Consider the following 21,650-nt stretch of genomic DNA (forward strand, 5'->3'; position numbering starts at 1 on the left):
ATAGTCTCCAGCTTCCATTATCAATGCTGTTCAATAGCTCTCTGTCATCAGGAATGTTTCCCGACTTATGGAAAAAATCATACATTTTCCCAGTGTTCAAAAAAGGGAACAAAAGCGAAATTTCGAATTATCGCGGAATAGCTGCATTATGTGCAGTGTCTAAGTTATTCGAACTGATTGTGCTCGATTTCATCACTCATAACTGCTCTAACTACATATCCGAGACTCAACACGGCTTCATGATTAAACGGTCAACTACCACAAACTTGGTATCTTACACATCTTTCATAAGTCAATGCTTGCAAGCAAGACTGCAGGTAGATGCCATATACACCGACTTCTCCGCGGCATTCGACAAAATTAATCATCAGATAACAGTTTCCAAATTAAGCAGACTTGGATTTAATGGCTCCTTCCTGGACTGGCTCCACTCGTATCTAACCGAACGTGAAATGGCAGTGAAAATTGGCGACTGCACGACTCCACCATTTGCCATCAGCTCCGGAGTTCCTCAGGGTAGTCATCTCGGACCATTCCTATTCTTGCTCTATTTAAACGACCTAAACCATTTGCTTAAGTGCAAGAAACTATCATTTGCCGATGACTTTAAACTATTTCACCTTATCAGGAATGCCAAAGACGCAGAATTCTTGCAATCCCAGTTGGATGTATTCACCAATTGGTGCTATTCCAATAGGATGATGTTAAATGCCTCCAAATGTTCGGTTATATCCTTTACTCGCAAACACTCGATAGTTAATTTCGACTACAATATCTCACAAACCGTTCTCAGACGGGAATCATATGTTAAAGATTTGGGAGTCTACTTAGATCCCAAACTAAACTTCAAACACCATATTGAGTACACTATTTCTAAGGCCTCCAAGCTGCTAGGATTCATTTTTAGAGTTTAGAGTACCGACATACATTGTTTAAAAGCACTCTATTGTGCTTTAGTCCGTTCTACACTCGAATATGGCAATGTAGTCTGGGCACCTTATTACCATAATGATATTCAACGCATCGAAGCCATTCAGCGCAAATTCGTTCGTTTCGCACTTCGTAGACTCCCATGGAGGGACCCACTGCACCTACCGAGCTACATAGATCGTTGTAAGCTTATTGATCTCGATCTCCTGTCTGTACGCCGAGATGTTTCGAAAGCAGTTTTCATCGCCGAATTACTGCAATCTCGAATCGACTGCTCTGAACTTCTGCTACTTTTGGACATAGACATTCATCGTCGTAGTCTTCGAACCCATCCTTTCTTTCGCATTCCGTTAGCCAGAACAAATTATGGCTATAACGGACCTTTCGTCAGTATGTGCCGTCTTTTCAATCGCTGTTCCAACGACTTCGACTTTCATTTGTCCCGTAATGCCATCAAAAAATCGTTTTTGAGCTCATTATCTTATTAGCTGTAGTCTAGTAATAGTTCATAGTAATTAAGATTTGCTGTTAGCTTTAATTGTAGTTATAAGTGTTGAATTGTATCATTTGGATATTTGTTATCTGTTGATATAAAAGATGAGGAGGTTTTATGCCTGCTGGAGAGAGAGTTAAAGCTAAATTCAGCTCCAGCGGGCTTTTCCCTGCTCCCAAATAAATAAATAAATAAATAAATAAATTAAGATATTCAGAGCACTGTGAGTAAAATTTAAATGAATTCCTATTCGATTAATTAAAAATAAGGCATTTACAATAATACTTACCTGCAGCACCGTGATTCTAACCTAAAAATAGATAGAAGCTTTTGAAGGTTCGGACAAAACAGCACCGCAGTGAAAGACTAGATCTGTAGTCCGTCAAGGGTGTGCAAGAGCAGGGTTAAACCACTTATTGTAAGTTTAGTCGGGTAGGAGACTGATGTTTGAAAATATTAATCGTGAAATATATTTACAGTTTGAGCTGCACGTAAGTGGCTGCTACAGAAATTTGGAAAAAAAATCGATCCGAACATTCTCAAAAATAAGTGATTGCTTCGGATTGAACCCTGAACTCAAAACACCATGGCTGAACTAGATTTAACACAAACCCCTTGTGATACGTGTGGACAAATATCCGTGGAGAATGAGGGAATGGTTGGCTGTGAAGGCTGCAACAGCTGGCATCATTTTCGATGCGTCGGAGTAACAGCAGCTGTACGAAAAGAGAAGAAGTGGTTCTGTTCAGAGACCGCTTGTCAAGAAGCGGCGCAAGAGTTCCAGAAGAACAAGGAACCGAAGAAAACGGGTCGTTTGAAGAAGAACGCGGATGATTCTGATCGGTCTAGCGTAAAGTCAGATCGTTCAAACGTTCTCACCGTGGAGCAAAGAATGCAGGCCATGGAGGAAAAACAGAAGCAGATGGAGCAAGAACTTCTAGCCGAATGGGCATTAAAGCAGAAGGAAAGAGCGTTCAAACGCTCTCTCGAGAAAAAGAGAAGTTTGCTCGAGAAACAGCTGCGTGAGAAGGAAGAAGAAGATCAGAAATATCTTCAAGAGGAACGTCTACGGGAAAAACAAGAGCATGTGGATAGAATGAAAGCAATGCAACTGTCATTCCAAAAAGCAATGAAAGGTCTAGACGAAGAGTTGGACGAAGTGAAAGGTGCAGTCGGTCAGCTCACCAAAGGGAACGTGAAGTTTCTCCCCAAGACTAACGAGTCGGATGATGACGAAGATGAAGAAGAGCAGTTACAGAGTGAAGATGAAAAGATTACCGACAGCGAATCCAGTAATGATCTGGGCGAATCGGTTAGAAAAGTTAACTGCGAATCGGTTAGAAAAGATAACGTCAAAGAGCAGAAAAAATCTGGGCCAACCAAATCGCAGATGGCTGCTAGGAATGGAATAACACGAAAACTACCCACGTTTACCGGCACACCGGAAGAATGGCCGTTGTTCTATGGAGCTTATCAAGCATCGAATGAAGCATGCGGGTTTTCCGACGTCGAGAACTTGGTTCGTTTGCAGGAAAGCTTAAAAGGTCCAGCTCTTGAGTTAGTTCGTGGACAGTTGCTGCTTCCGAAATCAGTTCCGAGAGTTATTGCAAAACTCCGTCAACTGTATGGTCGACCAGAACAGTTGCTCCAAAGTCACTTGGAGAAAGTTCGCAGATTGAAATCACCCAAAGCTGAAAAATTGGCCAGCTATATACCCTTTGGCAATGTGGTGGAACAGCTGTGCGAACACATTGAAGCGGCGGACCTTTCACAACACTTGATAAATCCGCTACTCATCCAAGATTTAGTTGACAAGCTTCCAGATGTCGACAAACGCGAGTGGGTCCGTTTCAAACGCAGTAAAAAGGAAGTTACACTGAGGACATTCACTGATTTCCTTGCAGAAATTGTTGCGGACGCCTGCGAAGCAAACGTCGACGTGCAATATAAAGCGAAATCGCCTACTAGTCACCCTGTAAGAGGAAAGCTGAGGGAAGGCGGAGCGCTATTCAATCACAGTTGTAGCTGGCCGGGCTACGTCGTTATAAGATTAATTCAAATCGGATTTCCTTCGGAAAAGGCGTGGGTTTGCCGATGAGAACGAAAGGATCCTATTGAATTAATGGTGATATTACGGCCTTTCGGATAGATACAACCTGCTTCTACTTTTTGGATTTAACAATTATTCCGGATTTCGGACAACACAACTAGTACCTTCCACTGTTACAATTGGACTGTGTATTATATTAAAAAAAAATAAAATTTATATACAAATTTTCTTAATAACTAATAAGGTTGGTTCATGTAACAGAGAGAGACAAAATCCCTAGCTTTCTAGATATATGTATGACGCGGCAATTACAAAGTTTATTTAGGAGACCTGTGCTATTGCTATTTATTTCCTTATCTTTCTTCCGTCTAGACGGCACCTCAAAATTGCCTAAAGCAGAAAGTGCAAACAATGCCTTTCGTCCTAATCTATGCCGCTCATGTTCCAGGAATAGGAATAGAGAAAACTAAAAAATGCATTTATGACTTTTAACCCTGATTCTGCTGACGCGGTAAGTAATCTTATCTCCATAGGGTTCTATTTGAAATTAAATATGCTTGCTATTGTGGAGGTTTATACCAGGAGACGAAAGAAAATTACTTGAAATTAAATTAAACAAATCGTAACGATCGTGTTCGTTACATTCCGGCCCTCGTAAATCTACTAATTGATTTACAATAAGAAAGTACAAAACATAGTGGAATTAAATGGAAGAAAATCTTTGAAACGTTAATAAGAAAGTAATTAATTCGGTAAAGGATGTAATTCTATGTCGCCATCCAACGTCGCTTTTGTCCTTCGTCTAGGTTTCTGGCACTTTCGATAACGATAAAATACGTACAACCCGAAGATCAGCATAATCAGTGATATGGATCCTATCCAGTAGTGCGAATGATTCCTATGAAAGGGCTCCGAGTCGTTGATAATTGTAAATATTTCGTTGTCATACGGGTTCGCTGGTTTCGGCTCGCTGGTGACGTTTGTTGATGTGTTCGAAGTTTCTTCTGAGATGTAGTAATTTAGTTGAAATCTTGACTTAGGCAGGTCTTCCTGCTCTCTCCATTCAGTGTAGCGTAAATTGTTTTATTTTGAGTTAACATCCGGCAGTCTGGTTGTAGAGTCACTATAGCTGCCTTATACGGCGGGGAAATCACCGTGTTGTCACAATGCGTTGCGTTGCGTAAGCACGGTATACTTCGTAGATTGCAGACTGATGACTCTCATTTCCAGCCAGACTACTTGAGTAGCATTGTTTGGGAATAACAATTGATCCAGTCCAAGCGAGAATTTCGCCTGAGAGCCACCATTGCGGGCCACGACCATCTTTACCGTAACTTGGGATGAGAAAGGAAGTGTTGATGTGGTACTTACTTAACGGAAGGCCCCGACTCAGTGACACTCCCATAAGTACCACGGATTGGGTAGTGGGTGGGTTGTTAGTCAGGATTCGCTTCAAGCAAGCGATGCGACTGAGAATATACTTTCGTGCATAAGATGTTTGAATAGTTTATTGACTGAAGGATACGTAAATGTTCTAGGCGTTTAAACTCTGGGTAATCGTCTATCGAAATTGTTTCATCGAAAACAACTTGAACTCCGAACAGCCGGCTGTCGGGAGTGATGTCGACAATGTAAAATGGACCGCAAACAATGAGTTTAAAAGTGGTATTGTGGAACATTCATAAATTATGTCACGCAAAGATTACCCAACACTAACTAAGTCTCTGTCATATTACCACGTTATTTTTATCCTTGGTCTAATACGAATCAAATGATTTTAGTTTTTCCTTCATTTTGTATTAGCACATTAATACCGCTACTTGCAAAAGTGTTCATGTTCCATGGAATTTCCTATATACATGGCGCAATCGTGCGTAAAACGGCCGATTGCGTCAAAGCACATGACGTGCTCCCCTCCCATTTATGTCACAATTAGTCATATCTCTTCCTCCTAATAGCGTGGCAGAATTTATAAATCGTCCTTAAGCATATTGTGATCCCGTAGCTTGAAATTTTCCACCTCGTTCGAGTAAATGCTGCGTTCCTAAACGATATTAATGATGCACGAATCAAACACCCCCCGTTTCCAAATAGTACGTACTTATTCTCAGCTCAGTATAATTAACTGATGAGTTAATGGACTAAAAGTAAACCCACATTCGTTATCGAGCACTCAGTCGAGATAGAAGTCTTTTGTCATCGGTCCGTACACTCTATAGCGACAAATAGTGTTAATCCGCGTTCAAGGTTATTTGCACACTCTGCGCCTAGTTGAGGTTTCAGTATTTTTTCCCTTCTTTTGTGTTTCTGTTTCGAGTACCGTTAGCCGGTCAGTGAAGTGAAGCAGTGTTCTTCTAGTAAGCCGTCTGGATACCGTTACCTACACAAGCTAAATATTAGTTTTCGTTTCCCCTTCTTGGTTGTCTTAATAACGTGCACTGGGCAATAGGCCCGTGCAAAAATGACTTCCCCTGACGGCGGTTCATCTCAAGGTGAGATGGACGTCGAAATAAAATCGGCTCCCCGGCTCAAGGTATATCCGAGCTCGGCCACCGGGCCATTTGTGATCTTCTTTCAGACCAAAGAAAAAAAGTGTTTGAATCTGTTGCAGATTTCTCGAGTTCTGACGGATCGGTCTTCGGCCGTGACAGAAATATCGAAAATTCGCCCTGATAAGCTTCGGGTGGTGGTTAACAGTTCAGCTCAGGCAAACGATATTACTGGCTACGAGCCCTTTACGAAGGAGTACAGGGTGTATATTCCAGCTAGCAGGGTTGAAGTCAGTGGGGTCGTTTCCGATTCGAGTCTGAATTGCGAGGACCTGCTAAAATATGGGACTGGCTGTTTCAAAGACCCCATGCTTAAGCCAGTGAAGATACTGGAATGCAAACGTTTGCATTCAGCATCAGTCGCAGCTGACGGCAAGAAAATATACGTCAACTCAGACTCTTATCGGGTGACCTTCGCCGGCTCTGCCCTGCCCAACTACCTCCTCTTTGACAAGGTTCGTCTACCTGTTCGCCTATTTGTGCCGCGGGTCATGAACTGTACTAATTGCAAACAATTGGGACACACAGCCTCCCATTGTGGCAATAAAGCCCGCTGTGGGAAATGCGGTGGGAATCATGCGGATGATTCCTGTGGTAGAGATATCGAAAAGTGTCTCTACTGTGGGGGAAACCCACATGATCTCCCTTCATGTCCCGCGTACAAACAGTGCGAGGAAAATCTTAAGCGTTCCCTTCAGGGACGCTCTATGCGATCTTTTGCAGAAATGCTTAAGATAGCTACGCCACCTGTCTCTACGAACATCTATACCAACTTGTCTACTGACGAAGGCGACTGTGATGAACCCCAGGAGGGAACATCTTCTGCTGTGCCTAGAAGTAGTAGAAAAAGGAAGAACATTTCCTCTTCCAAGCTTCGTCGTAAAGGCCAGAAGGTGTCTCTTCATGGTCCCCGTAAAATAACTACTCAAGGAAGTACTGATGCAAAACCGAAGCAAGTCGCTCCCGGTCTCAGTAACCTGAGCTCAGAAAAGGAGTTCCCAGCACTTCCAGGAACATCAAAAACCCCAAGTGTTCCCATATCTCAGCCAGAGAAAGAAAACAGTGCTGGGTTAATAAATTTCTCTGACATTGTGGACCGTATTCTTACAGCGTTAAACATTTCTGACCCCCTTAAAAGTATCTTGATAAGCTTTCTCCCCGCAGTAAAAACATTTTTGATGCAGTTCACTGCGAAATGGCCCCTTCTTTCAGCGATTGTATCCTTCGATGGCTAATTCATCGAACGAGGTCAAGGATTTAATCACTGTTCTACAGTGGAATTGCAGAAGCATTATCCCGAAAATCGATTCGTTTAAAATCTTACTAAATAATTTGAAATGCGTTGCATTTGCCCTATGCGAGACATGGCTCACTTCAGAAATAACCCTACACTTCCACGATTTTAATATTATTCGCTTGGATCGAGAAGACTCTTACGGAGGAGTACTTTTGGGGATCAAAAAGGACTATTCTTTCAATCGGATCGACCTCCCCTCGACACCAGGCATTGAGGTTGTCGCTTGCCAAACCAGAATTAAAGGCAAAGACCTTTGCATTGCTTCCACCTACATCCCCCCTAGAGCCTCAGTTAGCCACCGACGGCTTTGCGATATTGCGGAACTCCTCCCCGCGTAATTAATATTGCTAACAGTTCAGGGCCACCGAATACAATCAATGTTTCGTATGACCTCACACGAAATATTGATTGGAAGAACTACGCGTCCGCGATATCCGACAAAATCGAGTGCACTCAAGAGCTTCCTCCGGAGCAAGAGTACGGGTTCCTGGCTGGCTTGATTCTCGATACCGCGATTCAAGCTCAGACTAAACGCGTACCAGACGCGAGCTCACGCGGGCGTCCTCCCAATCCATGGTGGGACAAAGAGTGCTCAGACGTGTACGCGGAGAAGACCGCTGCGTATAAGACCTTCCGGGACGACGGGCTGCCAGTTAGCTACCGACAGTACGCGATGGCGGAAACGCGCATGAAGAGTTTGATGAAAGCCAAAAAACGTAGCTACTGGCGCCGGTTCGTCGACGGACTAACGAGAGAAACATCGATGAACACTCTTTGGAGTACGGCCCGGCGCTTACGAAACCGAAACAGTGCAAATGCGAGCGTGGAATATTCAAACCGTTGGATATTCGATTTTGCCAAGAAGGTTTGTCCGGATTCCGCCCCGGCACAGAAGATCTACCGCACCGCGTCCCCTCACAATAACGCGAACGAAACACCGTTTTCGATGGTGGAGTTCTCACTTTCTCTCTTATCATGTAACAATAAAGCCCCAGGGCCAGACAGAATCAAATTTAACTTGTTAAAGAATCTACCAGACTCTGCCAAGAGACGCTTGTTGAATTTATTTAATAAGTTTCTTGAGGGTAATATTGTCCCTCATGACTGGAGGCAAGTGAAGGTCATCGCCATTCAAAAACCAGGAAAACCAGCCTCCGACCACAACTCGTATCGACCGATTGCGATGCTGTCCTGTATCCGAGAAAATGATCTTGTTTCGCCTCGATAATTGGGTTGAAGCAAATGGCTTACTGTCAGATACACAATTTGGTTTCCGCAAAGGCAAAGGGACGAACGATTGTCTTGCGTTGCTCTCAACAGAAATTCAAATGGCTTATGCTAGCAAAGAGCAGATGGCATCAGTTTTCCTAGATATAAAGGGGGCTTTTAATTCAGTTTCTATCACAATTCTTTCTGAGAAGCTGTACCAGCATGATCTTTCACCGACTCTAAACAACTTTTTGCTAAACTTGCTGTCTGAAAAACATATGCATTTTTCGCATGGTGATTTATCGACATCACGAATTAGCTACATGGGTCTTCCCCAGGGCTCATGTCTAAGCCCCCTTCTCTATAACTTTTACGTGAATGACATTGACGAATGTCTTGTCAATTCCTGCACGCTAAGGCAGCTTGCAGATGACGGTGTGGTCTCTATTACAGGTCCCAAAGCCGTCGATCTGCAAGGACCATTGCAAGATACCTTGGACAATTTGTCTGCTTGTGCCCTCCAGCTAGGTATCGAGTTCTCCACGGAGAAAACTGAGCTAGTCGTATTTTCAAGGAAGCGTGAACCAGCGCAACTACAGCTTCAATTAATGGGTCAAACTATTGCTCAGGTTTCAACTTTCAAATATCTCGGGGTCTGGTTCGACTCTAAAGGAACCTGGGGTTGTCACATTAGGTATCTGAAACAGAAGTGCCAGCAAAGGATCAACTTTCTCCGTACAATAACCGGAACATGGTGGGGTGCCCACCCAGGAGATCTGATCAGGCTGTACCAAACAACAATATTGTCGGTGATGGAGTACGGGAGTTTCTGTTTCCGCTCCGCTGCGAACATACATTGCATCAAACTAGAGCGAATCCAATATTGTTGTTTGCGTATTGCTTTGGGTTGCATGCACTCGACACATACGATGAGTTTAGAAGGGCTGGCGGGCGTCCTTCCGCTGAAAAATCGATTTTGGGACCTCTTCAGTATACCCTTGGGATCATTGATACTTTGCCCACCGATCATTACTTTATTGTCTCGGATAGCCTCAGCTCAATCGAGGCTCTCCGTTCAATGAAACCTAGAAAGCACATTCCATATTTTCTGGGGAAAATCTGGGAGCGCCTGCGTGCTTTGTCTGTAAGATCGTACAAGATTACCTTAGATTGGGTTCCCTCGCATTGCTCCATTCCAGGTAATGAAGAAGCGGACTCTTTAGCTAAGGCGGGCGCTTTACAAGGTGACATATATGAAAGACCAATTGGCTTCAGCGAATTTTTCAGTATTACTCATCAGAGAACCCTCGAAAGTTGGCAAACTTCATGGAGCAATGGTGAACTGGGAAGGTGGCTACATTCGATAATCCCTAAGGTATCGACGAAACCTTGGTTCAGAGGGATGGATGTGGGTCGGGATTTCATTCGCGTGATGTCTCGGCTCATGTCCAATCACTACACGCTGGACGCACATCTCCGGCGTATTGGGCTCGTGGATAGCGGTATCTGCGCTTGTGGCAACGGTTATCACGAAATCGAACATGTTGTCTGGGCATGCGCCGAGTACTGTTCTGCCAGATCTCAACTATTCGATTCCCTTCGGGCCCGAGGAAGATCACCCAATGTCCCGGTCCGAGATGTACTAGCAAGCCGCGATATTCTCTACATGTCCCTTATATACACGTTCCTCAAGACCATCAATATCCAAATTTAAATGCCCCTATCTTTTCTCTTATCATTCCCAGAACTGCCCTCTTCCGCCTCCCGTACCCCAACGATGGTTTGATACGACTCCAAGACGAGACAAAACATCTGTCGAATGAGATCTACAGTACAACATCACACGCGCAACGCGGTGTGTTTCCGATCCGTATCTGAGCCGTACTACGAAATTGTCTGGAGGAACCCCTGCCGGCTCGAGGAAAACCGCCCGGCGTCCCAATACTTGATGCATCCGTTCGAATCTGTAATCCTGGCCGTTGATTCCTGATGCCGGAAACTGAAAGTTTATATCCCCCCCCGTTCAGCCTTGTCCACCCTCTCTCCCATGTCTCTGATACACAGATGTATGACTTCACCCCCTTCTCCCCTTGAATATCTTCCCAAAACTTATGTGCCCCCCTATCTTCTAGTTTTAGTTGATCAATCCGTTCGAATCTATAATCCTGGCCGTTAATTCCTGATGCCGGAAACTGAAAGTTTATATCCCCCCCCCGTTCAGCCTTGTCCACCCTTCCTCCCATGTCTCTGATACACAGATGTATGACTTCACTCCCTTCTCCCCTTGAATATCTTCCCAAAACTTATGTGCCCCCCTATCTTATAGTTTTAGTTGATCAATATTTAATCTCGTTAAGAAATGCACAACAGTACCACTACTTTAAAATAGCCCTAATTATTTCCCCTAATCTTGAACCACTCTCTCTAGTTATTTCTAGTTAATAAGCTTGTAAAATGTTCCGCTTAGTTAATAATTGGTTTCTCCTACAATCTCCCTTCTAAAAATCATAAAGTGAATTACTATAAAAAGAACACACAAAATGACCCGTCCCCCAAATCTTACGAATATTATATTATACCCTCTTTTATATGTATAAGTTAGCTGTAAAGTTTTTTTTAGTTTCATTATATAAAACAAAATAATATTGAAATGTGTAACCCCCTAGTTTTAAGAAATTCAAAATGTAAAACAATGAAAAAATGGCACCTTTAAGCTAACGCATACGTGCCTTATCAAATAAACAAATTGAAGAAAAAAATAAAAGTGAACCATTATATATGACCATAAAAAATCACCGTGTTGTCACAATGTATGATTATCTCCTTCGGATCACTCGTTTAATAGAGTATCATATTTGGATCCGATAATCTTACTAGATGATTGTATGGATTTGCAATGCGTGTCGTTGCACATTTAATAGACGGCTCTGTATGTAGTAATAATGCTGCTCCACAATCTGGAGTTTGAAACAGTTCCGGCGGTGACGCACGTACTAACGTATCATTTAATCGCACGATTTCGCTCGATGGGTAGAAGTATTCTTTATCGTGACTTATGGCGATCTCTGTGTGATTCGTTGCGATTGTTGAGCCGTTTGAAGGATTCGGAATGGGGAAAATTTTGAACATTTCGAATTGACTTTTGCTTATGATAACGCTCGTCATCGCTATGATTATTGAATCGTTCACCGATTGTATCTTGTAACGTGTTGAATCTGGATCATCGAGAATAGCATAACCTTGTGGCAACGAATTTGTGATGTTGCTCATTGTTTGCGCCAGTTCTTCTGACGTTAGTGGACGGGTGTGAATTCTTCTATATTTGTTTAATATTCCGTCGACTACCTCTCGACCTAACATCGCAACTTCCATCATACGACTCTTCAGTATTTGCGCTCTACCTTCATTATAACTGTTCTTAAGGACGTCAACTTCTCTGTGTAGATTATAGTACCTTCCGCTCAATTGCTCACCCATTTTTGACGCCTTCGCGTTTATTTTCAGCAAAGACTCCGACACTTGGAGCAGCTTTTCGTTCTCGTGTATACGCAGTGCTTCAATCTCTTCTTCGACGTCGTTTCCTCCAAACAAGAAGTCTGTCAGAAATCCAAAAACACCTTTACTTCTTTTCCTTCGAGACAGTTGTTCTACCTCCAGGATGGCGTCGTCACAAAAATGTTCTATCGTTGTCGTTAATTGGTCGAGAAGTGCATCCTCTACGATATCGTCCATCGCCTTGATTGCCGTTGTCAGATTATAGTGGATAGTTCTTATGAGATCCACGTCTTCCGTCAGATTAACTCCGGTTCTTATGTTCGTTTGCCAGGTTCTTCGCTTAAGAATGCAAGACCCGTAGTGCACGAAAAATAATCCATCGCTTGATATTGGTCTGATATCGATGGCATTTGTTACCGATAGTATTGCGGCGGCAGTCACAATTGCTTGTACCACTTGGAGAGGGTTGACATAAGATATACGTTTTATTTTTTTGGTTTTATCGTAGCAGCACGGACCTGCTCGCCAGCCCTTTTGATTTGCTCCATATCGATTTTTTCCTTCTTCCCCCAATTCGCTAGTCCTTTGTCGATTGCCTTCCGTTTCCTATCGGCTGCTTCCTTGTGTATTTGGCTAGTGTTTGTCCCCTGATGATCACCGGTTATTGTTGTGCAGGATGATGTGGTGGCTATGCATGATGATATGGTGGCTATCTCCTGATGAACCATGACCGAAGTTTGCGTTGTTGATTCCTTTCCAACAGGTGTTGGTTTCCCGTTGTTGTCTGGTTCTAAGTTTAAGACAGCTACCTTGACAGTTGGCCTTTTTAGCGTAGTACCCTTACTGGTCCTTATAAGAACTGATCGGACTTGTCCATCATTTGCAGGAAACACTTGAATGACTCGTCCTTTAAGCCAGCTTCCAGGCGGCACATTATCGTCTGTGATAACTACGATATCATCGATTTTGATGGGCTCGACCTTTTTTGTCCTCCAAAGATCCCAAAAGTGTTTGCCAGCGTTCTGTACAAGCTGCCATTGCTTGTTACTAAACTCCGTATTATCCAGTGACAATGGTGGTGCGTAATCTCCCGCTCGATGAATTAGCGCGTGAAACGGGGTCAAAACTTCGTCCTCGAACTCTTGGATAGGGATGTGTGTTAATGGTCTTGAGTTCAAGAAGAACTTCGCCTGTATGAACGCGGATCTTAATGTTTCTAGTTGGGGTTTCTTCGCTTTAAATGACCGAAGTAGTTCCTGCAGGCATTCTTTTATAATTTTGATTAATCTTTCCCACACACCTCCAAAATGGGATGTAGTGGGCGGATTGAATGTCCACTCAATTCTCATTTTCGCCGCAATGCCTCGCCCCATCATCCGGTGTATTTCGTCTATTAAATCTTTCATTTCACTGTTGGCACCGACAAAATTTGTGCCGTTGTCGCTGTATAGGCGGCTAATTTTACCTCTGCGGTTTTGGAAGTTTCTTAGACAGACCAAAAATGAATCCGTGTCTAATTTATCCGTCATCTCGATGTGAACCGCTCTGGTGGAAAAACAAGCGAAGATCACTCCCCATTTCTTCTCCGAAGATCTGCCTCTTGCAACTTCGAAGGGTTCAAAATAATCGACGCCGGAGTTGGTGAACGGGTAAACGTATGGTTGCACTCGAGCATCAGGGAGCGCTGCCATCAACGGAGGCAATGGTTTTAAATGCCGTTCTATGCATCGTCGGCAGGTCATTCTGATATTTTTTAATTGCACTCTTATCCGGTCTATCCAGAACCGCTGTTGAATGGTGCCGACTGCGGTATTATCTCCTTGGTAAAGCATCTCCTTGATGTCACCTGCTATTGCAATATTTCCTTCTCTGAATCGCAATAATATACCGAAAAGAGAAGTAGTTGCATCTGGTCCGGAAAGAAGGGCGGAGTTGAGAGACACTCCTTGAACTTTAGCCGCTGCGTCAAATACAAGCCTTCTTTTTGCAGGTACTTTGTTGTTATTGACGATAACGAAATGTGGCAAGTAATAAACACGCTCTGTGGTTGTAAAAATTTCCTCCTTGTTTAGTTTTCGAATGTATCCTTTCTTCAGGTAGTCTTTAAAGGTTTCACATACCCATTCCTTCGTGTCGAGATTTTTTTCTAACGTTTTCTCCAAAGCTCGCAGCCTATTTTCTGCATTACGATAGCTGGGCGGGAATTGGAAATTATCCTGCTTCCAAAGCAATCCAACCTCGTACCTTCCATTAGTATATTTCATTGTTTGATCAAGAAGTTGTTTTGCTCTCGTTTCTTCTTCCGAAACAGGTAATTTGTCGACAATTTTCACACCAAACTCCTCGGTGGAGAAATATGATTGCATCATATTTTGCAGGACTTGGTCTTGCTGTACGACCATGATGTGGTTAGTATCATCTATGAGACTAATATTTCCAAAAATAAGCCAACCCAGTTTGCTTCTAATTGCAATTGGCTCGTTTTCCGAACCCATTCTTTTTTCCATCGCAACTAGTAAGTGAGATTGATTCAATCCGATGAGAATCGATGGTTTGGCGTTATGATAATTTTTAATCGGTAGATCACGAAGATAGGCATATTGTCTCGCAAGAGCCGTATAATTTACTAATTGTATCGGTAAAGATAAGTTTCTTATCGTTCTAACGTTGTTTAGTGTGAACCTTGTTTTTGATGCTCCCTTTATTTGTAGTTTTACGATTCGGCTTTGTGATTCCTCTCTTGATACGTCTTGTGTCCATTTTAGATTGAGAGGTTCCAATCTTCCTTCCAAATTTAGCTCTGTTGCAATAGTTTCATCCAATAGTGTTAAAGAAGATCCAGGGTCCAAAAACGCATATGTATCGATTTGTTTCGCTCCGCTCGATAGTGTAACGGGAACGACTTGGTATAATTTTTTATCCGACGTGTATTGATGGTAATTGATTCCATCCGATGAATGAGCCGAGTCCTTTTGCGGCGGTTGTTCATTATTAGATTTCTAATTGTGTAGGAGCCTGTGATGATATTTGATGCATCCATCTATGCCGCATTTTCTTGTATTGCGACATTTTTTCATAGAATGATTTGCCATTAGGCAACCAAAGCATCTTTTTTCCATAATTGCATCGTACCTTTGCTGTGAGTTCATACTCTTTAGCGTTCTGCATTCCGATGGTCTGTGATTGTCGGAGCAAATGCTGCATTTAAAACTTGGGTAGTTTCTGGGGGTATTTTGATGCATGTTAACATTGAATTTTTTCTCATGCAGATGAGTGTTGAACATATTTCGAGATATTTTGGCGTGGGGCTTGAGCCATTCATTAAAATCCGATAGTTTTAGCACTCCGGTGTTTTGCGTTAATACTTCTGCCCATTTCATTTGTAAATTAAATGGCAGCTTCTTCACTAAGTCTTCGACGAGGCGATGGTCGTGAAGGTATTCATATTGTTGAATTATCTGAATATTTGCTACTAAGTTGTCCAGGGCGTCAGATAATTCGACAACTACTGCTCTGTTCTCTCTTTTGATTTTCGAGAGCTCACTTAGCAGTTGGTCATAAATTAATTTTTGATTTCCGAAGATTTCTTCCAATCGTTCCATTATCTTCGGAACATTATCTGGTTCCGACATTAGTAATTGGGTACTTTTTGCAGCGTTACCCTCCAACACTTGTTGGAGTCTGCTCATGTTTTCGAGATTGCTGAATGCACCTTCTCGCGTGGTTTCATCGAAGATTTTCTTAAACTTCGGCCACTCTTTTGACGATCCATTGAATTTAGGTAGCGCTAAAAGTGCTTGTCTTTTCAGATATATTGTCCAATCTGGGTTTTGACGGACGTTATTTTCCTCACCGTCCCTATCTGATTCTTCTTCCTTGGGTTCTGTTTGCCTCTCTGCTGGCGTTGGTGGTGTTGTCGTCTTTTCCATCAACGATTTTATGGCCTTAGTTAAATCTGCCAATATTTTGTCGTGCGTCATTAGCCTATCGCTAACATTTTCATTAGCGGCCTGGTTCTTTAGTTGAAGATTTTCCTTCTGAACATACAGAAGTTTTGCTTCGTATTCGAGGCATTTTGCGCAGATCCAACGTTCTGTGCTGCTAGGGCGTTGATTCAGGCCTACGCATTCCAGGTGGAACCAGCGATCGCAATCATCGCAGGCCACCATTACTGCTTTAGCAGTGTCCGGCTCATTGCATAAACGGCAATGGCCCTTCTTGTTTTCGATAAATCTTACGGACATCTTCGTTGTGTGCCGTTAATTAATTAATCGATTTAATTTGAATTGAAGCTTTCGCTTGAAGATCGCGTGAGTTCGTTTTCGCTCCTCTCTGGAGCCACCAAAATGTAGCTGGCCGGGCTACATCGTTATAAGATTAATTCAAATCGGATTTCCTTCGGGTTTGCCGATGAGAACGAAAGGATCCTATTGAATTAATGGTGATATACGGCCTTTCGGATAGATACAACCTGCTTCTACTTTTCGGATTTAACAATTATTCCGGATTTCGGATTACAAAGTTTATTTAGGAGACCTGTGCTATTGCTATTTATTTCCTTATCTTTCTGCCGTCTAGACGGCACCTCAAAATTGCCTAAAGCAGAAAGTGCAAACAATGCTTTTCGTCCTAATCTATGCCGCTCATGTTCCAGGAATAGGAATAGAGAAAACTAAAAAATGCATTGATGACTTTTATCCCTGATTCCGGCGGTAAGTAATCTTATCTCCATAGGGTTCTATTTGAAATTAAATATGCTTGCTATTGTGGAGGTCTATACCGGAGACGAAAGAAAATTACTTGAAATTAAATTAAACAAATCGTAACGATCGTGTTCGTTACAACAGTGTTGTGGATACTTTGGGCTCGAGCATATTCGATCAGAGACAGCCTAAAGCTTGTAAGGTGTGTCAGCGTACTGATCACCGCCTACGATTCTGCCAAGATTTCAAGAATTTGGACTACCCTGACCGACTAAAAGTCGTCATACGCTGGAAGCTGTGCAATGTTTGCCTTAACGAGCATGGTGGTACACAATGCAAATTTAATATACGCTGCAATGTTGGGGAATGCAGAGAATCTCACAACCCGTTGCTGCATCCGACGGAAGATGTCGTCGGTACGAGCGCACATATTCATGCCAGTAATCCGGTATTGTTCCGAATGATTCCGGTGAAGCTGCACTACGGTGATAAGTCAGTAACTTTACTAGCATTTCTGGATGAAGGTGCCTCTGTTACCTTGATGGAGAAGCAGTTGGCGGATCGGTTAGGTGTCGTTGGTGTCCAAGAGAAACTAATCATAAAGTGGACGGCTGATGTTACACGAGTCGAAAAGGATTCACGTCGATTAAATTTATGGGCATCAGCAGTAGGATCAGGTGAAAAGATGTTGTTGAAAACAGTTCGCACAGTTGAAAAACTCATGCTACCACAACAGTCTTTGAATGTGGAGGAATTATCGGAGCAGTATATGCACATGAGCGGCGTGCCGATATCATCGTACGACGGCCGTTCAGAAATGCTCATCGGGCTAAATAACATCCATTCTTTTGCCCCAACGGAAGTTAGAGTAGGCGCAACAGTAGAACCCATAGCAGTTCGATGCAAGCTAGGATGGACGGTCTATGGTCCGAAGCCAACAGCTGCTCAGTGGGAAAATGGTTACCTGGGGTACCACCAGGATGTCACTAACGAAGACCTGCATGACTTGTTGAAAAGCCATTACGCTCTGGAAGAGTCGGTGGTGACAGTTCCACAAGAATCAGTGGAGGAGAAGAGAACACGAGAAATTCTAGAGCGTACCACTCATCGAGTCGGCAACCGTTTCGAAACCGGTCTTCTGTGGAAAACAGATGATCCGCGTTTCCCGGAAAGCTTCCCCATGGCATTGCGAAGGCTTAAACAGTTGGAGAAAAGGCTGGAAAAGAACCCTGAGCTATTCAATATAGTTTGCCAACAAATAGAAGAATATCAAGAAAAAGGATATGCTCATCTAGCAGCCTGATAAAACTTGGTATCTTCCAATAAACGTCGTCTTGAATCCCAGGAAACCAGAGAAAGTCCGTCTGGTGTGGGACGCTGCCGCCTCTGTTCGAGGGATTTCGCTAAACTCGCACCTACTAAAGGGGCCGGATATGCTCATCCCACTAGTAGCGGTTATTGTTGGATTCAGGGAGTATAGAATAGCTCTCGGTGGAGATCTTCGTGAAATGTATCACCAGCTGAAAATAATTGACGCAGACAAACAAGCTCAAAGATTTCTTTTCCGAAAGAACGCCATGGAACCACCAAGCATATTCGTCATGGACGTCGCAACATTCGGGTCAACGAGCTCACCGTGTTCGGCTCAGTTTGTGAAAAACCGGAACGCAGCAGAGTATTCATCCCAATATCCGGAAGCAGCAGCGGCGATCATCAATCGACACTATGTCGATAGTTACTTTGACAGCGTCGATACCGTCGAAGATGCCATTCGACGTGCAAAGGAGGTGAGCTTTGTACATTCTAAAGCGGGTTTCGAAATACGAAACTGGGTTTCGAACTCATCTGAAGTACTTCGTGGTCTTGGAGAAAAAAACCCAGCTAGAGAAATCCATTTCAATGAGAACAAAGAAACCGCGAATGAACGTGTCTTGGGAATTATTTGGAACCCAGCACAAGACGAATTTTCCTTTTCCACTCAGCACCGCGAAGAACTCAAACCGTATTTCCAAGAAGGGAAAAGGCCGACAAAAAGAATCGTTTTGAGCAGTGTTATGGGATTCTTTGATCCACTCGGGCTATTATCACCCTTCACGATCCACGGTAAGATAATCTTCTTCTTCTTCTTCCAATTCTGTTTATTTTCCGTCGGCCTATTTCCGCTACGAGGCCAAACACCGACGCCAGAGAGGTGACACTCCCACTATCTGGATTGGATATCGACCCATCAACTCATGGACCGGGGACCAACGGCTTTACTTCCCTTCCGAAGGAAGGCGTGACCTCAGATTTTTCTCACCTCTGAAAAATCTCAACGACCTCGACTGGGATTGAACCCAGACCAACTGGGGTGGGTGGCGGTCACGCTTACCACCCAACCATCGGCGCCGTCAAGATAATAATCCAGCATTTGTGGCGTTTCGGTTGCAAATGGGATGACGAAATTGGCGATGAAGGCTGGCTAATGTGGAAGCGCTGGATTGGTCTACTTCCGGACGTTGAAAAAATTCGTATTCCTCGTTGTTATCTCGAAGATGCAATGTCTTCGTTAGTCAAGTCGCTGGAGGTTCACATTTTCACGGATGCGAGTGAACACGCCTACGGCTGCGTTGCATATTTGCGTGCTGACATTGGCGGAACAATTAGGTGTGTAACGAGTACATATATGCCTATAGGATTGGTTTTTCACCTACGTAGACGATTTTGTCTCGTGGGAGGTGTTCGAAACCAATATCATATATCGGTTTGGAAATCCCAACAAAGACCAAGGGATACGGTCAAAAATTCAGGAACGGAAGCAACAAAGAGGAGTATCATTCATTGTTTTCGTTACCGAGATTGAAAAACTTAACCGTATGTTGTCCCAACCACTTTCTAAAAGAAGAAAGTTTGAAGTGATTTGGGATAACATGCGTCAGCATTATCGATCAAAAATCTCGATAGTGGAGGTGAACGATCTCCAACACTTGATCTGCTTGAACTATCGCATCGATGCAGCAGATCCTCACTTGCAACAACAACCCATGGATGGAATCAAATTGAAGCAGAAGAGAGCGACTACGGTAGCGACCGGTCAGCATCGGTGAACGCGATCAGGGGACGATCAAACAACGATAGGTCATCAACGATCACGAGACCCAATAGCAGACAGCAATCGAATGATACACAACAAGCTAGTCGAACGATGCAGGACCAATCAATGTTGAAATGCTGGAACTGCCAAGGAGAAGGTCACGGATGGAGACAATGTACTAAGCCGAAGATAGTTTTTTGTTATGGCTGTGGAAATCTTGGGAGGACAACTCGGACTTGCGAACGGTGTTCGAGATCAGGAGGGCTTAGAACTGGTCAAGATACGCAGGGAAACGAGTAGGGGGATGTGAAACTGGGAATCTGAGCATCCCAACTGGTAAGGAGATTCCCGAACAAATGCACCGAGAACTGAATTATGACCCCTTATCGCAGATTTACCACATTAAAATTTCGGTGGGCAAGTGCCCCCACATAAAAGTGAATATTTTTGAGTCAGAATTTGAGGCATTGTTAGACTCAGGGGCGGGAATTAGTGTTATGAATTCGTTGGACGTGGTGGATAGATGTGGGTTAAAGTTACAGCCTGTCTCGATCACGGTACAGCTGACGGTACTAACTACAAATGCCTCGGTTGTTTGAACATTCCCTATACATATAAGAACGTCACTAGGGTAGTACCGACTCTTATAGTACCCGAAATTTCTCGTGGGCTAATTCTAGGGACGAATCTCTGGGAAGCCTTCAAGATCAAGCCAATGATCGATTTAGGTCAGGGACCCGAGGAAATACACGCGGTAAAAGAACAAAAAAATGAGCTTCTTTGTTTCACCATACTGCCATCTGGGGTTCCAGCAATCGCAGAAGAGTCGGAAGATGACGATACTTTAGACATTCCAGTCTACGAAGGTCCAACGGAGTCGACACCGGACCCTGAAGCAATCGAAACTGAACATCCGTTAACGGCAGAACAGCGCACGCAGCTTACAGAAGTGATCAAGTCGTTCGACCTAACCAGTGCTGGAAAGCTAGGGAGGACGCACCTCATACAACATGAGATCACGTTGAAGGAGGGAACAATTCCGCGGAATCCACCCAGGTACAAATGCTCACCGTACATACAAGAAGCCATCAACGCAGAAGTGGAGCGCTTCAAGAAGCTTGACGCGATCGAAGAGTGTTACTCCGAATGGACAAACCCTCTCGTACCTGTTCTCAAGAAAAACGGGAAAGTGCGAGTCTGCTTAGATTCGAGAAAGATTAATAAGCTAACTATTAAGGACTCCTACCCAATGAGAAATATGCAGGACATATTTCGTCGATTGGGTAAAGCCAAATTTTTCTCGGTAATCGATCTTAAAGACGCCTACTTTCAGATACCACTGAAAGAGGAAAGTCGGAATTTGACAGCATTTCGCACAGCAGAGGGAATTTTTCGCTTTAAGGTTCTACCGTTCGGCCTAATGAACGCTCCATTCACCATGTCGCGGTTGATGGCAAAGGCGATCGGCTTTGACTTAGAGCCGAAAGTTTTTGTTTACCTGGACGACATTGTGATTGCAGCGGAAACGTTCGAGGAGCACCTTAGGCTATTGAAGATAGTGGCAGAGAGACTCCGGAAAGCAGGACTAACGATCTCGTTGGACAAGTCTCGATTTTGCCGGAAACAGGTCATGTATTTAGGGTACCTGCTAAACGAGAACGGAGTGGCTATTGATAACTCTCGTATCCAGCCGATTTTGGATTATGCTCGACCAAAAACACAGCAAGACATCAAGAGATTGATGGGCTTAGCAGGATTCTATCAGCGATTCATCCGAGACTACAGTAGGATCACGGCCCCGATCATTGATCTATTGTCGAAAGAGCACAAACGATTCTCGTGGACAAAAGA

The 21,650-nt window shown here is 43.5% G+C and overlaps 1 protein-coding gene across 17 annotated transcripts in view; it reads left to right on the forward strand.

Moving 5' to 3' along the window:
* LOC131682870 (lysosomal-associated transmembrane protein 4B) overlaps window positions 1–21,650 on the forward strand; it is an 897,979-nt gene that overhangs the window by 701,101 nt on the left and 175,228 nt on the right. The window contains exon 7 of one of the 17 annotated variants that reach the window (XM_058964652.1): window positions 3,846–3,958. The exons of the other annotated variants lie outside the window; for them this stretch is intronic. Within the exon in view, the coding sequence (XP_058820635.1) occupies window positions 3,846–3,943 (98 nt within the window). The 3' untranslated portion in view covers window positions 3,944–3,958. Of the gene's footprint in view, window positions 1–3,845; window positions 3,959–21,650 lie in introns of those variants that run through there. 17 annotated transcript variants of the gene reach the window in all.

Source organism: Topomyia yanbarensis, chromosome 2, assembly GCF_030247195.1.
Source record: "Topomyia yanbarensis strain Yona2022 chromosome 2, ASM3024719v1, whole genome shotgun sequence".
Taxonomy (NCBI): domain Eukaryota; kingdom Metazoa; phylum Arthropoda; class Insecta; order Diptera; family Culicidae; genus Topomyia; species Topomyia yanbarensis.